This window comes from Phoenix dactylifera, unplaced genomic scaffold (genome assembly GCF_009389715.1).
Source record: "Phoenix dactylifera cultivar Barhee BC4 unplaced genomic scaffold, palm_55x_up_171113_PBpolish2nd_filt_p 002938F, whole genome shotgun sequence".
NCBI classification, from domain to species: Eukaryota; Viridiplantae; Streptophyta; class Magnoliopsida; order Arecales; family Arecaceae; genus Phoenix; species Phoenix dactylifera.
Genome location: NW_024070014.1, coordinates 2,644 through 17,062, shown reverse-complemented (window position 1 = coordinate 17,062; position 14,419 = coordinate 2,644). Strand labels below are relative to the sequence as shown.

Below are 14,419 nucleotides of genomic sequence, written 5' to 3'. Positions count from 1 at the left end.
AAGAATGAACTGCAACAACAAATTTGGAGATCAATATTAGATTTGCATAATCAAATTTGAGAAAAATAAAAAAAATGAAAATTTTAATACCCCAAAACAATGAGAAATGTATCTTGAGAAACATAGGTTGAGAATACCCATAATTGCTAGAGAGAAAAAAATATAGAACTCACCGAGTAAAAGAAAGAGAAGGAGATTTTAATTAAGAAACATGAAAGCCTCGCCAGATTTTACCAAACTTTTTTCTGGAAATTGGCTGGGGATTGCAGCGGTGCTGCTAGGCTTCGAGTTCATCACGGATGAAGAGAGCAAATGAGAGGTTAGAATTTGTTGATATATTAAGAGAAATATTTTAGAAATAAAAAATAGGGCCATTTTATCCAGTTGATAGAAAATCAACTTATCCATCTCCCAGGTGGGTAAATATTTTTCCACCCATTTCTGTTGACAAACTCACTAATGTTCTCATGCTATAGTCGCAAAAATAAAATTGCTAAGTCAATTTCTCATGACAACTTTTCTGCGATAGTTTTATCAGTCTAGTGGTAGTAAATCATTTTTTAGATGAGATGAGACTCGTTAAAATTTAGCTAATCAAACTTTCTTATCAATGTATTCCTCCACTATTAGACCAGGGAATTAAACTTCTTCAAGCCCACTGGTTACTAGACTCGTTTCCTAGCTACCCCCACCTCTCGGAATGTTAAAAGTTAATTTTGATGATTCCGTTGGAGACAATGCATCAGATTCGTATTTTACTATCAGAGACTGTTATGGCCATCTTGTTACTGCGGGTGGTAACTGGTAAGCCCTCGCTCCCTTGCTAGGTTTTCTTTGCTGAACTTGTGGGTGCATGGGAGGCCCTTCACACGGAGGTACAAATATTGGGCGCGGCGCTCATCAGGCTTGGCTAGCTATATTATTTAGTAGATTCAGGAACATTCCCTTGTTTAAGGACATTATCCAGTGCAAGAAGTCCATATAGGCGTTTAGAACAACACTTGCTACGCCATGGCACCCAGGCTGAAGATAGATTGAATGGCTGCCGAAGCATCAGAAGATGATTTTTTTCATCTCAGCTGCTGACCAGCTGCAACCTGATTTGGAACGAATCCTTGTTTACTTGGGCATGGATAGATCATAGATCTAGCCTTCCTAGTTGATGTACCTAGTCTTTGTTTACTGTTTTCAGGCTTGCCTCCCATCTTACATTCCAAAAAAAAAAAGAAAGGTTAATTAACTAGACGTAAGTGGCATACCAGAAACTCAAACCATAAAACTTGCTCCTCGTTCTCTTCCTTCAAGAATCCATTCCCTTCATCATATTCTCCGCTGCACACTCGCAGCTGATGCGGCAGCCCCTTAGATTCGTGTCGATCCATGATCACGTTCCAGCGTATCCTGGATAACGGAGACAGCATCATGCGCGGACACGACTCCTAAAGCGCCGCTTGCCACGTCCATGTTCACCTCCGTATACCCATCGCTGCAGAGATCAAAGAGAGGAGAAGAAAACCAACTACCAGTAGCCTTGCAGCATGGCATCTCAAAAGCCAAAAAGATGCCAAGAATTGAGTCTAAAAAAAAAAAGGGTAAAAAGGCAGTGAGGACAAGGAAAAAGTCCGCCACCGCCCCGGATAAGCTGCTCGATCTTCCAAACCGAGAACACTTATTTTTTCTCGCCATTCAAAACAAGGCCATTAAAAACGCAATAATAATATACATCAAAGAGCGAGACAGGAGGGAGAAGGGAAAGAGTACATAAAAGCCAAAAACATCAATAAATCTCACAACAGGGCCCCATCAGAAGGACAGCACGACGCCGTAACCGTTATCCACCATGAGCGCCGCCTCGGCGGCGGTGGAGTAGATACGGTCGACCTCCGCCTCGATCTCCGTTCGCTTGGCGAACCGCCCCTTGATCCTTGGCCGCGTCTCCGCGTAGGCCTTCCGCGACGCGTACCGGATCGTCTTCTCGAACCGCCGGTTCTTCCGCTTCTCTCGGTACCTCACCCGCGCCTCCCGGTCCAGCTGCGCCGCCGGATTCCCCGACCTCCCCCCGCCACCGTAGGGGTCAGTCACGTCCGCCATTGCGCCCCCGCCGCCGCCGCCGCAGACACCTTCCGGCACCACCCCCACCTCCGACGAGGACACCTGCTTCGATTTCAAGAATTTGAGAAACAGGCAAGAGAATCGCGAATTAATTCCAAAATTATCTTGATCTGGGGTTTTTTATGAGGGTTCTTACGCTGTGGCTCAGGGAATGGGCGGTGTAGGAACTGTAGGAGGGCCTGGATCGGGTGAAATCGAGATCCACGCCACCGTCCGGCGCGAGGAGGGGCGGAGGCGGCGGGCATACGACGGCCTTGGCCTGAACGGGGACGACGCTGTCGGTCTGCTGGAATCGGGAGTCCATGGAGGAGCCGTATTCCAGATCCAGGTACGGATCCACATCTGAGAAGAAGTAGTCGGCCGTTTTCAGCTCCGGCGCCTCCAGCATCCCCCCTTTGGGATTAGGGTTCGGGGGAGTAGGACTTCGTAGGAGCCACGACGCGGCCTCCGCTTCCTCCGCCTCGTTCTCCTCCTCGTCGCACTCGTCGACGCCCTTGAAGAGGAACCCCTCGCCGCCGCCAGCGGACTCGAGGGCGGAGGCGGCGGGTTCGAGGAAGGGGACGACGGGGACGCGCTCGTGGCGGCGGGCGAGGAGGTTGGCGGAGTGGATGTCGGCGTCGCAGGTGACGCAGAGTGCGGCGGCGTCCGCCTTGCACGTGACGCTGGCCGGCGCCTGCTCGCAGACCCCACACATCCACACCCGCTCGTGCCGCGACGCCAGCTTGTTCGCCCCGTGCACGCGCGCATCGCACGTGCCGCAAAGGTACGCCGTGTCCGCCCGGCAGAACAGCAGCGCCGGCGACCCCTTGCACGAGTCGCACCTCCTTGCCGCAAGCCCCCAAAACCCTCCTCGCTTCGCTCCTTCCAACTCGCTTGCCATCTCTTGCTCTCTCTCTAGCCCTCTTCTTGACTTCACCAGTACTCTCTCTCTCTCTCTCTCTCTCTCTTCCTTCTGTGATTAGCTTTTGTTTCTCCTGAGGTGGGGGAGTTCTATTGGGGAGAGCTTCTATCTTCTTGGAGGGGAAGGAGGGGGTGGGTGGGGGTGGGGCCTCATGGGACACGTGGAGGGTCGGCGGCCATGTAAAATGATTTTTAGTACTATTTTAGGGAATTGGCGGATCTCTGCTATCGTAGCTGCCGTTGGTCTGTGCCGACATGGGACCATGGGAAGATAGGGTCGGGCCGTTGGGGCCTCAGGCATAGAAAATTAGTATTCTTGACGTGGCGCTGTCCCACGCCGGTGGGACCCAGCTTCTTACCACTGTCGCTCCCTCGCGGCCGGTGATTCCGTTTAAACTGTCCTTGAAGCCGAAATAAGACAGCGGTTTATTGCGGTAAAATAACTACGCCATTGGCAAGTTATTTATATACACATATATAAATTTTTTTTTTATAGAATTGCTTGTCCATAATCCAATATATACTCTTATTATTAAACGGCTGCAACATTTTAACGGCGATTGTTTTATATCTGACCGTAACCGGGTGTGGAGGATTAATCACGAGGATAGGCAACTCCAATCCCTTCCGGTACCGAGGGATGACCCCTTATCGGTCAGAATGTCGAAATTGCCCCTCCCTGCCGATGCCGGTGTCAGCAGCTTTAGAAGGTTGGGCACTTGGGACAGAGATATGTTGGAGATAAGTGGGGGCAATATCGTCTCCTCATATTTTGGTTGGCTTACTTTTTAGCGTGAGCCTATCAGCTTTAAGCTTTGCCGTGTCACGGAGGAGGACCATGAGTCCATGACATCGATCGCTTGGACTTTTGTGGCTTTTGCCGACTCGCAAAATTAAGGCCCACGCCCGACGGATGACTGCAGGCACTTGCCCTTGGTGATGCGACGCGATGAGGGGCAAAACCGTGCTTTCGATAATCTCATGACGACTTGGCTGCCGTCATCATATAAGCTCCTTATCGCGAATCAAAGCACGGCCTAGACTTCAACCATCGATAACCACGTGTCATCGACCTTAGGGGAATTCGCGTTTACTGGACACGCGTCGGGTGGAGAAAGGTTGTTTGGATGGAACGATGCTATGGAATCCGTAGTCATCGTGCTTCCAGGCAGGAGCAAATTGCCGGGATGCAGGAAAGGAGGGAGGCAGAGGCGAACATGTAAGGTGGTTCGGGGTGTGAAAGGATCTCCACGGCAGCTGGGGACCATGCAGTATTATGGACATCCCATGATCCCTCTAGGTTTCTGCTCTTCTTTTCTTCTTTCTTCTTCTTCTTCTTTTCTTCTTCTTTTTTTTTTTTTTTTTTTTTTTTTTTTTTTTTTTTTTTTGGTACAACCTCGCCTCACACCCTACGAGTATGGATACGGCCTACAAAATCTAAAACAAATAAAGCTAAAAGAGACTCCGGCATTGTGTCGGACTCCCTCAAAATAAAATCTCCAAAATGTTGAGCTGCATAGGAAGCAACCCAATCAGCTGCACAATTCGCTTCCCTATAGACGTGTGTAGCCTGATGGGTTTTACACGTCTGCAGAAGTCTGCGAATGTTCAGAAGCAGCGGTCTACCCTCACCTGCACGACCTCGGCCCATGACCCAATCAATCACAGTGGCCGAGTCGCCCTCAAGAATGATCTCGTCTGCACCAAGTGTCCGTCTCGCATAAGATATGCCCTCCCAGGCGGCTCGGAGCTCAGCACACACAACCGACGCATCGAAGATCCGCTGACCCCCAACGCCACTAGCCTGGCATCATGATCTCGAATGACGAAGTCTACACCTCCGCCTCTCCCATCAGCTGCCATACTACCATCGAAGTTCACCTTCAGGAAATCAGGGGATGGGAGTACCCAGTATACGAAAACATATCTGGGTGCTAAAAGAGCAGAAGGGGTACCCCAGATCATCGCCTTATCGGTGGCCTTTGGGCATTAGGATTATCGCCCCGGTATGGCCTTCTCGTAGCTCTCTTTAGGGAACGACCGCCAGAGTAGTCATGAGACCCTGGATCGCGATCTGATGACTCTGGGTGGCTGGACGCCTAGCAAGTGGCTGGGATGGTGGGCCCGCAAAAGGCCATGTAGCTCCCGCCGGTGGGTGAAAGGGTAACCGAGAGGTTGCTTTCCTTATAGAGATCTTAATGTACGGACCCAGAGATCTCAAACGCATTAAAAAAAAAAAAAAAAAGATAAAGGCCGACTTGTAAGTTCCCAGTTGCTCGTGCACTACCGCTCTTTCAGTATGGTGATTTTTCTATTTTTCTATTTTTTTTTCTTCCAAAGCTCTTATCAACAAAGTAACAAGAATCCCATATTTTGCTAATTGTCAAGATATTACAATATAATAATGACTAAAATTTTAGAACTCCTGGCAGCGTCTTTATGAAAACAGTTGCAGGTTTGAGTCAGCATGCCCTTATCCGAATCAAAATATTACTTTAAAGTTTGCATTTGGTTCTAAATCTAGAGTAAAAGGACCGATCAAAGTTTTAGTAGATGCATTGATATGTGGATACCGTATTGAATATTTGTTTATTTCGTAAAGTTTATGAGTCCGAAGTTTTCATTTTAGGACATGCGCGTGAAGTATTTTCGTTTCTTAAATTTTTCGATGATACATATTGTCCTTTTTCATACAAAATTCAGCCATTCTTTACCCGCCACTTCACATCATTTTACTGTTGCGCAATGGCGCAGGGGGCAACTCAATTTTGCTGTTTCTAAACTCCTCTCAACCCAAAAGGATAAAACTCGATTCCTAATCTCCAATGTAATCACCAAAGATCCTGTTTTTTTTTTCTTTTTTGTTGATGAAAACCAAAGATTTTGTTAGTCATCTAATCATATATTTATATATATGAAGTATACAAGTAGAGTAAGTTTATGTACCAAAAAAATAGAGAGATGGAAATTGGTTTGTTTTCAATAGAGTTGAAATTGGATCACATATGGATCGAATACCAATATATCCATATTCATATTTGTTTTATTAGATAAATAAAGATACAGATGTTAGTAAGATGCAAAAATCCATATCCATATTTATTTTAAATGGATACGAATATAAATGAGATGTTAAAAGTACAGATATAAATACATATATAAGTTACATAATTAAACTTTATGATCGTAGAATAAAAAAAAATTACTAAGTGAAAGATAAATCAAGTTGAAAACATGTTAATGTGGTTATTTATTTTTTAAAAATTTTATGAGTAATATATAAAATTAAATAAAATTATAAATGAAATTCAATATTCATATACAAATCGATATTTATCCATTTTTTAAATTAATATGAATACAATTATTGATATTAATTAGATACTCAAATTTCTATCCATATGTAATATTGATTTGTTGCCTCGAGAATCCAAATAAAGAGTTGAGGTTGGTCAACGACCGAATTGAAGAGTTGAGATTGATATCTAGGCTCCAAGCTTGGAAGTTGAGCTGGAGAGTTGGTGGAGACAATTGGTGGCAAATGAACTTAATCTCGAACAGAATGATACCTAGCTAACTTGAAAATAGAAAAGAAGGTTCGATGCTTAATTTAGTCAGGATTCTAAGAAAATAGAGAAAGTTTGTGAGAAGTTTACAAGCGAGAATTGATGAAAGAACATGCCTTGAGGTTCCCTTATCATCCTTTTGTATAGAATGGGGTTCATGTCCGTCACTGAAATTAATGAGGCATGTATTAATTGCTTCTTAATGAATTCGATGTTATTCACGTGGTGATAATTATTCTCTTGCATAGTAATGGCCGAGTTGGCGCAACCGTCTTTGAGACCGTAGCCATGCTCTTAATAAGCATTTAACTGCTTTTAAACAGACTTGGATGGAAGACATGCGGCTCTTTCTTACTATTCGATTGGGTCGATCTAGGAATTTGGCCAACACCGAAGTAAAGTTTGACTTCCGACTTAGTCGAGATTCAGGTACAACTTTCTAGATTGGGAACTTCTTGAGGGATATGGAAGAGGATAGTCCTTTGAAGCAACTATATTATAACTTTCCCCTTCGCAATCTCTTATACGTAGGATAAATTTTGTACTCGAATTTCCCGAGATTAGCCATGCGGTTGATGCTTTTTTTTTTTCAATTGGAGATATGGGAGAAGGCTCGATGCCTCTCTTCCTTTTATAATTAATACTATCATTTGTTATCTGGTTCTGACGGTGATGCCAGATTTACTTTGCGTGATTTATATCCCTTTCATGGGATTAGGCGGGCGTGTTAGGTCGAGCAAATAACGCCCTGGAAAATGAAAATTTGGGGGACGGTGAGCCGGTGATTGGTGGGCGTTTCGAACATCAAAAAGGCAAGTTGGGTTGGCTTTTGGCCACGTCACCATCAGACGCACTAAAAGTCGAAAGATGAGGACGACGAGCGACCAGATCCCCATCATGCCCTCAATGTCGCCTACCCGACGGCCTGGCCTTACCACGCGGAACCCCATCCAATACATAGCCAACTGCAAGAGACTTCGATGCAGTTCCCCTCGACGGTCGCCACGTGTAATCTTGGTTGGTCCAAAAAGGAGGAGGACCGCTTTTGCGATCCTTGCGTGCCTTGGCATCGACGTCATAGCCCGCGCTGCATGCAGATGCAGACATGCAACTAACTTTGGAACAGATATTGAAGATATCTCAGATATATCTAGCTGAAGCTTAGGTATTGGAGTGATTAACAATAAAAAGGGAAGATATATGTTTGGCTATAAATAGTAATATACACGGGAGATCATGTATTTATATAGGAGTTATCACATCTTAGATATATGCAAGAAATTTTCTTATTTGAGTATCAAAGAAGCATCCATAAGTTTGCTTTAGATGATGAGGTTGCGCGACAATGCCTAGAGAGTTGGAAGTGGACAGGGCCACAAGCCTACCTGACCTTGATTTAAATTGTTTTTCAAGCCTAGAAGTGGGTTTAGACTGAAAGTTTCTTTCCAGGTCCTTGCCTGAACCCAATTGGATTTGGATTGAATAAGCTCATTTAGTTGAAAGGTCGGGCCCAACTCGAATTGACCCGATTAATTCAGAATTTTTGGCCTGGTTGATGAGTTGATCCAAAATACTCAAGGGCAACTCGAAAGACTCATTGCAGAAAATCTCAATAATGAATTTGGGTTAGGATCGGGTTTATTTTGGAGCTCATAATTTAAGTTGGCTCTAGCTGTGCCAAGCATCGGACCGAGCCTAGCTTGAAATTTATTTGGACTCTATTTTTAGGCCCAAACTTGGCTTAGACAATCATGGGCTTGGCCCAAGGCTTGACCCGGAGCTGGTTTGGCCCATTGAGCCTTGGACCATTTGAGCGTATTTCCAGCCCTAACTATGTCGATAAAAACTAAGAATGTCAGGGTAATAAAGATAGGATTAAGTTTTATTCCATCAAAGACCACCTAGAATTTTTTTAAAAAAATAATGTTTAGGCAAAGGATTTGCTGATTTGGTTGCAACACTAGAGGTATCATGCAAGATCCAATATTTTGGCTTTTAGAAATATGCAGCTATTTGATAAAAAGTGGACGTTGGTTAAAGATAGTTGTTCAGAAACACAATTTTAATGAACCATAATTTTTAACAAATTTATATACATATTTGGTGTCACTTTTTTTCTTGATTAAGATTAGTTGTTCAGCAACACTCAACATTCTGGCAGCCAAAAATATAAAATTACCTAACATATATTAGTTTAGGGTAATTAAAATGCATCAATCATGGGTAAATTTGATACCTAGCTACATATTCAAGCAAGAAGTTATTTTCCTATCAAATGATGAATCCTTTTTGTTTCCTATCTTACTTTTCGAGAAAAAAATTTCATCTTAATTATGTTTTAATCAAGGAAATCTTGCAAAAAAGTTTCATTTAATTACTAAACTTGTTATTTTCACCAAATAAAAAAACTTGCTTTGAATTTTATTGGACTGTTCTAGAGTAGCTCTTGTAAATATTCATACGAACATTTTCGAACACGCGCTTACCCCATATGCATCAATGTGGTGATGGAAGCTTAATTGTTTACTGAAGTGCAAAATGAGCCATTTGTGATAGAAGAACTAAATAAATTAATATGACTTTTTTTTAATATAGTAATAATAAATTTCCTGCAAATATATCCGTACAACATTATTCCAGAAATCTTAAATTAATTCTAAGACTATATTAGGAGCATGGTATTACGTATGATATATTAACTCAGAAAAGAAGAGCTTGACGGTAGAATTACAAGATTTTGCACTCAAAATAGTTTGTGGGGAACCATTTCAACTAGTTTGCATGCTGAAGTTGGACCTCACAATAAAGTTTTCACTGTTCATAGTTATGTTGTAGTAAATTCGAGGTGTGACAATGGCTGCTTACCCGGAACATATGTAGGGCCTTCTGAAACAAAATCTTTTTTTAGTTCCGGTGTTTGCAGTCTCTCCTCCCGTGTAAAGAGGCAGTGTTTTAGGGGCGAGGAGAAAGGGCACGTTTCGTACCAAAGTTCCCGCTATTGACTCGTCCGTTTCAACCCACCATTGACCTGCCTTGATTCGACCCATTTACTCTGAGATTTTTTTTAATTAGTTATGTTTAGTATTCTCTCTCTTCAAAAATTAGAACCTTTAAAAGGTTGTTTTATTGAGTTCTAATGCACATTTTTGTGTTATTATTCAATCGTAGGATTTATTTTAGTGCTGGCTCAAGATGATAATAATGCCCACTCATGCCAGGAACTGGGCAACTCTGGCTCGGTGATACTTTGATGCTTCAAAAATTTGCTTTTCTCTGTTTCCACCAGTAGAATCAAGAGCTGCTTTATGAATGATTCAGTTAATGATTCAGCTAACCGGTTTGCTTTCAGCAGGATATGGTTGTAAAAGGGCCACTGAGATCCATTGGATTATCAGTACCTAGTCATGGCATTTGATCTAATCATATGCTCCAAGACACTTGAGCTATTAAATCTACCTTCTTTGCTACTTCCTCTACGTCCTCGTCTTTCTTTGCTTCTTGCTGACAGTTCCAGGGGCTCAGATTTTGGTTGAGACGTTGTCCCACAGTACCCAACAAAAATTATGAAAAAAAAAAAACTCTCTCATTCCTATGATATAATATCATATAATAAAATTAATTTGTATTTTTTTTTTTACATTTTTTGCTTTTCCAATCTTTTAATAGTTTATTTTTTATTTTTTACTATTTTTATTATTTTTAATTAATTTATTTATGCCAAAAAAGAGTTTCGCATGCATGCAAGCCCTCTTCGATGAAATAAAGTTCAACTTAAAATTCATCACCAGGATGCCCGTTTTGTGATGATTAGGCATTTTTTTATTTTTCATTTCATATCCCTGTCGTGCAAAGCCTCAATGCACTAACAAACCTTTCTGAAATGGCAATATGTACCTGATAAGGTTTTCTCTCATCAACAACGAATGTTTGGAAACACTAATTAAAAATGGAATCACTGTTATTTGTCTAATCCATAGATAAGTAGAACATTAATAATCGATGATCAATGGCAATCCTGTAAAACAATTTTATACCCTCAGACAATAATTGCTCCCATTCTACAGCTGCTGAAAGTCCTTAGCGTCCCAATGACATATATTCCAACTCAACCACCATTGTACAAGCAAACATGTGTGAGAAAAAGCATTGGTTATAAGACATCTCAGCGAGATTTTCCATCATGGCATGAAGAACCAAGATCATCTTCTTGCGTCCTTTCACAAGATTTATAATTCTATCCAGCCTCACTTTTGGGCTTGAGAGAGACGTACACCCTTGCACCACAAATTAGCCTCCGGACTTGAGAGTGTTACTGAGCCTGCACCAATGAACATTACTTCCCGCTAAGCTTCAGCATGTCATGAAATTTCCATCTTGTTTCTAAATCAACTTTCACTAGAGCATCCCTATGTGGAAAAAATAACCATATCTACTTAACACCCTGGAAGAGAATGTGCTTTGGTGAATGTTTGAAGAGTTCAACCATCAAATCATCAGAAGGGATAAAGATCTACGACTTGCACACTTGGAAAATCCAAACAGATAGATAAGATGGAAGAAGAATGCTGGATAAAAAATTAAATGTTATATGGAGTTTGTTGAGATCAATCATCTATGGAATAAATACCGATTCATGTAACTTGCCATATAGTTTTTCACCACAAGTTGCAAAACATGAATATCAACATACAGCAATGTTTGTTACTGCACTTGATCTATTCTACTTTGCCATCTGCATATTATTCTTGTGCACTAATTTCTTCACCTTCTACACAAAAACTAATGAAGTTCAAAACCACTGCACTCGTTCTGAGAAGGTAGTTTTATGGTCAGCACATAGTTAAGGACAGAGTGGAAGCCAGATAAAACATAATGAATATGAAAATCCAAGTATTCCACGAAAAGCTAAATCAGATAAGGTTGTTCTGTCATACTAAGGCCATAACAAGCCGACTATGTCTTAGATCTTCTTGCTGGACCATGTTAGCCACCATTAAATTGTCATAAAGGTTGCATCTGCTAAGCAGAAAGCATGGCCGGTATCATTGAATAAAACTAGTCAGGCTCGTCTATGAAAGTTTACCTTTTGATTCTTTTCAAGAATCTATAGCACTTAGTTTCTCTTTACTAGTGATGTGAATTTTGATTTCTTCAATCATATTTTCTAGAACAGGAAACAAATTACCAGATCACAGAGAGGCATAGCTTAAGTGAGCAAACGCTATCATCTCTTCATTATTTAGATGAAAACTGAAATGGTCAATTAAGCTTACCAATCTAAGCCCTCAAATAGCCCTTCTCCTTTTATAGCTGAAGTTTTAAAGATGGCCCACTGCCGGTTTTTTATCTTATGAAGTTCCAGGGATTCGGTTACTGCAGCATCATCAAGTGCGCCAGGGAGATCCTGCACAGGAAGACAAATAACTATACCACTGAGACAGATCAAGATGTTAAGATTTTCTGCAAGTGAATGACATGCGACATGAGCAACCAACATGGGCAATAAGGTAGGCCATGACCAAATAGCTAGAAGACCTAGAGGCATTTTATCCTTATTACCAACAATAAATAAGCCATGGTTAAAAAAAATATAGAATAGCAGCCTTGAACAACTTATAATATAAAGTATGAACACGGCAAGCAAAGAAAGCAAAACATCAAGTATATCAGAGGTGTAAAAACTTGCCAGAGAAAGAGCAGCTTACTGCATTCACAAGAGACAGCAAGATGAAATATTGACTCGGATACTGAAGGAACATCCACTCGGCCAGCAACAAAAAAATAGAGGAAAAAAAAAATTGGAGCAGACAACCAGCCACCAAGAAAGATATCACGCTCATATGAGATAACTGCTTATAAAGGATGCACAAAATAGAAAGTTAAATATAGATTTCAGAAAAGAGACAGCCATGATGATGATGACAAGATATTTACATTGATTTCCTACCAACATTTCCAGTTTCAGTTGAAACCTAATCTGTTTTGGCCGAAACTAAATCAAAATTAACACCTGATTTTGAGTTTCAGTCAATTTCAGTAGTTTCGGTCAGTATCAGCGCAAAATTGGCCAATTTCAGTGGTTTCAGCTGAAACATGCCCAAACCGCCATAGATGCTTTTTGTACGTTTTATTTTATGTTTACAATGATATCAAGGTCTCTATTTATTTTAAGTACACAGGCTGTAAGTATCAATTTAACGGTTTTTCTGTCTCTTTCTTTAGTTAGAAGAGATAGATAATAAAATTAAACCTTCATAGGCAAAGAATTTTTTGGTAAACACTTATTGCAATACTTTATAGTGTGAACAACTAGACAGAAGACATTCTACAAATGCATGCAATTTACTAAATAGCGACAAACTCAAGAATATGAGAAAAATGCACAATCACTATACATGTGAGTTTAACGATGAATTTGGGAATTGAAGCTTAAAGAGTGACTAACACACACATAAACATAAGCTATCTACACATACATACATGCTTACATAATCACATGACTAGATATCCATGTACTTAATTTTACTCATATGCAATATTAACTTCAGCCTAAAATTATACATACAACTCCAATAAAGAACCAATTAACACAAAATATTCTAAATTGTTGTATAAAAATTTTCATGGTTTCATTCATTTTTCTTTTTTGAATGTTTTTCTAGATCTTTTTTCACCGGATCTTAAAACTTGGAGTGAGACTCTAAAAATCATCGAAACTACTAATAGTGAAACTTCACACACCTAGATAAAACTGGTACCAAAATCGAGTTTTCAAACGTCAGTACAAACTGGACTTGAGCAAATCTAGCTCGACTCACCTGGCCCTACTCGATCTGTGCCCTGCCTGGGTTCGGCCTGGTTTCTTAGGCCCGATGGAATATTAGGCTGGAATTGGAATTGGCTTTTCTTAACCTATCTTGATCCATCCTGATATACCTGCACAATATAAAGTTTATATTTTATACACTATATTCATACTACAAGTCAAAACCTATATATTAGATTAGACAGTTTTTTTTTAAAGAATGATTTTGAGTTAAAACATATAAGTAAAAGCTGATGGGAGAATCCCACAGCCTAAACCTTTCCCATCTTCTATAGCTGCAGCCACCATCCTACCCAATTTCTCCTTCGACAATAGCAGCATCACAACCACCTGGTGGTTTTAGTACGTTTTCTTCCTCCCCCTTGCTCACTCCCTTCACCCCTCCTCCCTTGCTCTACCCCTCCTCCCTACCTCTCGTTGTTGAAGTTAAGCCAGCTCCACCATCTCCTTGACCTCATCTTCCTCTCTGTCTCTCTCATGCGCTTGTACCCCCAAGCCCTCCTCCATGTCTCTTTTCCTCACTGCTACCACCTTATCCATGATCACTGCCTCCATCTGTTAGATGTATGCCCTAGAAGCCAATTTGGCTGACACATTGTTGATTCTAGGGACATAATTTTGTACTTGACTGTTTATTATTGAATAAATAAAAGGCATCTTTTTCATTCATATTATTTATGTGTCTATGAATCGTCCAAGAAATTAATAAGATGATGATACATATTCTCAAGAGTTGAGAATTTGAGCCATGTATCATTGGTGATTAATTTCTAAATGCTCCTGATCAATGGATCATCACGAGGACGGTGATCGATCCGATCAGTGCACAGATCACTTTCCTTCTGGATGGACGAGACTTGAGTCCACAGTGTAGGGACACTGAAGTGATAGTGCAGGTGCTTGTTAGAGAACAAGGGTACTGAGCGTGACCAAGACAAGAAGTCACTTGGATGTCTATCCACTCGTCAGTGACTTGCTTGATGTTGCAGTAGTGTGACTGGTCCTTTGACCTGCG

The 14,419-nt window shown here is 41.2% G+C and overlaps 1 protein-coding gene and 1 long non-coding RNA gene across 3 annotated transcripts; both read right to left on the bottom strand.

Annotated features, from left to right (window-relative positions):
- Positions 1 to 1,700: 1,700 nt before the first annotated feature.
- On the bottom strand, positions 1,701 to 3,083 carry LOC120109857 (zinc finger protein CONSTANS-LIKE 4-like). The gene is made up of 2 exons (XM_039123490.1): positions 2,249 to 3,083; positions 1,701 to 2,154 (listed from the first exon to the last, which is right to left on the bottom strand). Exons 1-2 carry the CDS (start codon positions 2,990 to 2,992, stop codon positions 1,804 to 1,806), a joined length of 1,095 nt encoding a protein of 364 aa, XP_038979418.1. The 5' UTR covers positions 2,993 to 3,083; the 3' UTR covers positions 1,701 to 1,803.
- Positions 3,084 to 10,513: 7,430 nt separating this feature from the next.
- On the bottom strand, positions 10,514 to 13,537 carry LOC120109858. 2 transcript variants are annotated; one of them, XR_005510614.1, is made up of 3 exons: positions 13,397 to 13,537; positions 11,852 to 11,982; positions 10,514 to 10,896 (listed from the first exon to the last, which is right to left on the bottom strand). It is a non-coding gene; the product is annotated as an uncharacterized LOC120109858 (long non-coding RNA). The 2 variants fall into 2 exon arrangements; XR_005510615.1 differs by lacking the exon at positions 13,397 to 13,537 and adding an exon at positions 12,284 to 12,305.
- Positions 13,538 to 14,419: the final 882 nt, after the last annotated feature.

What these genes read in the sequence shown, in the direction of transcription:
- LOC120109857 (XM_039123490.1), bottom strand. Translation starts at nt 2,992, where the DNA reads ATGGCAAGCGAGTTGGAAGGAGCGAAGCGAGGAGGGTTTTGGGGGCTT. An exon ending in CCCATTCCCTGAGCCACAGC is followed by an intron (nt 2,155 to 2,248) that starts GTAAGAACCCTC and finishes AAATCGAAGCAG; the next exon opens with GTGTCCTCGTCGGAGGTGGG.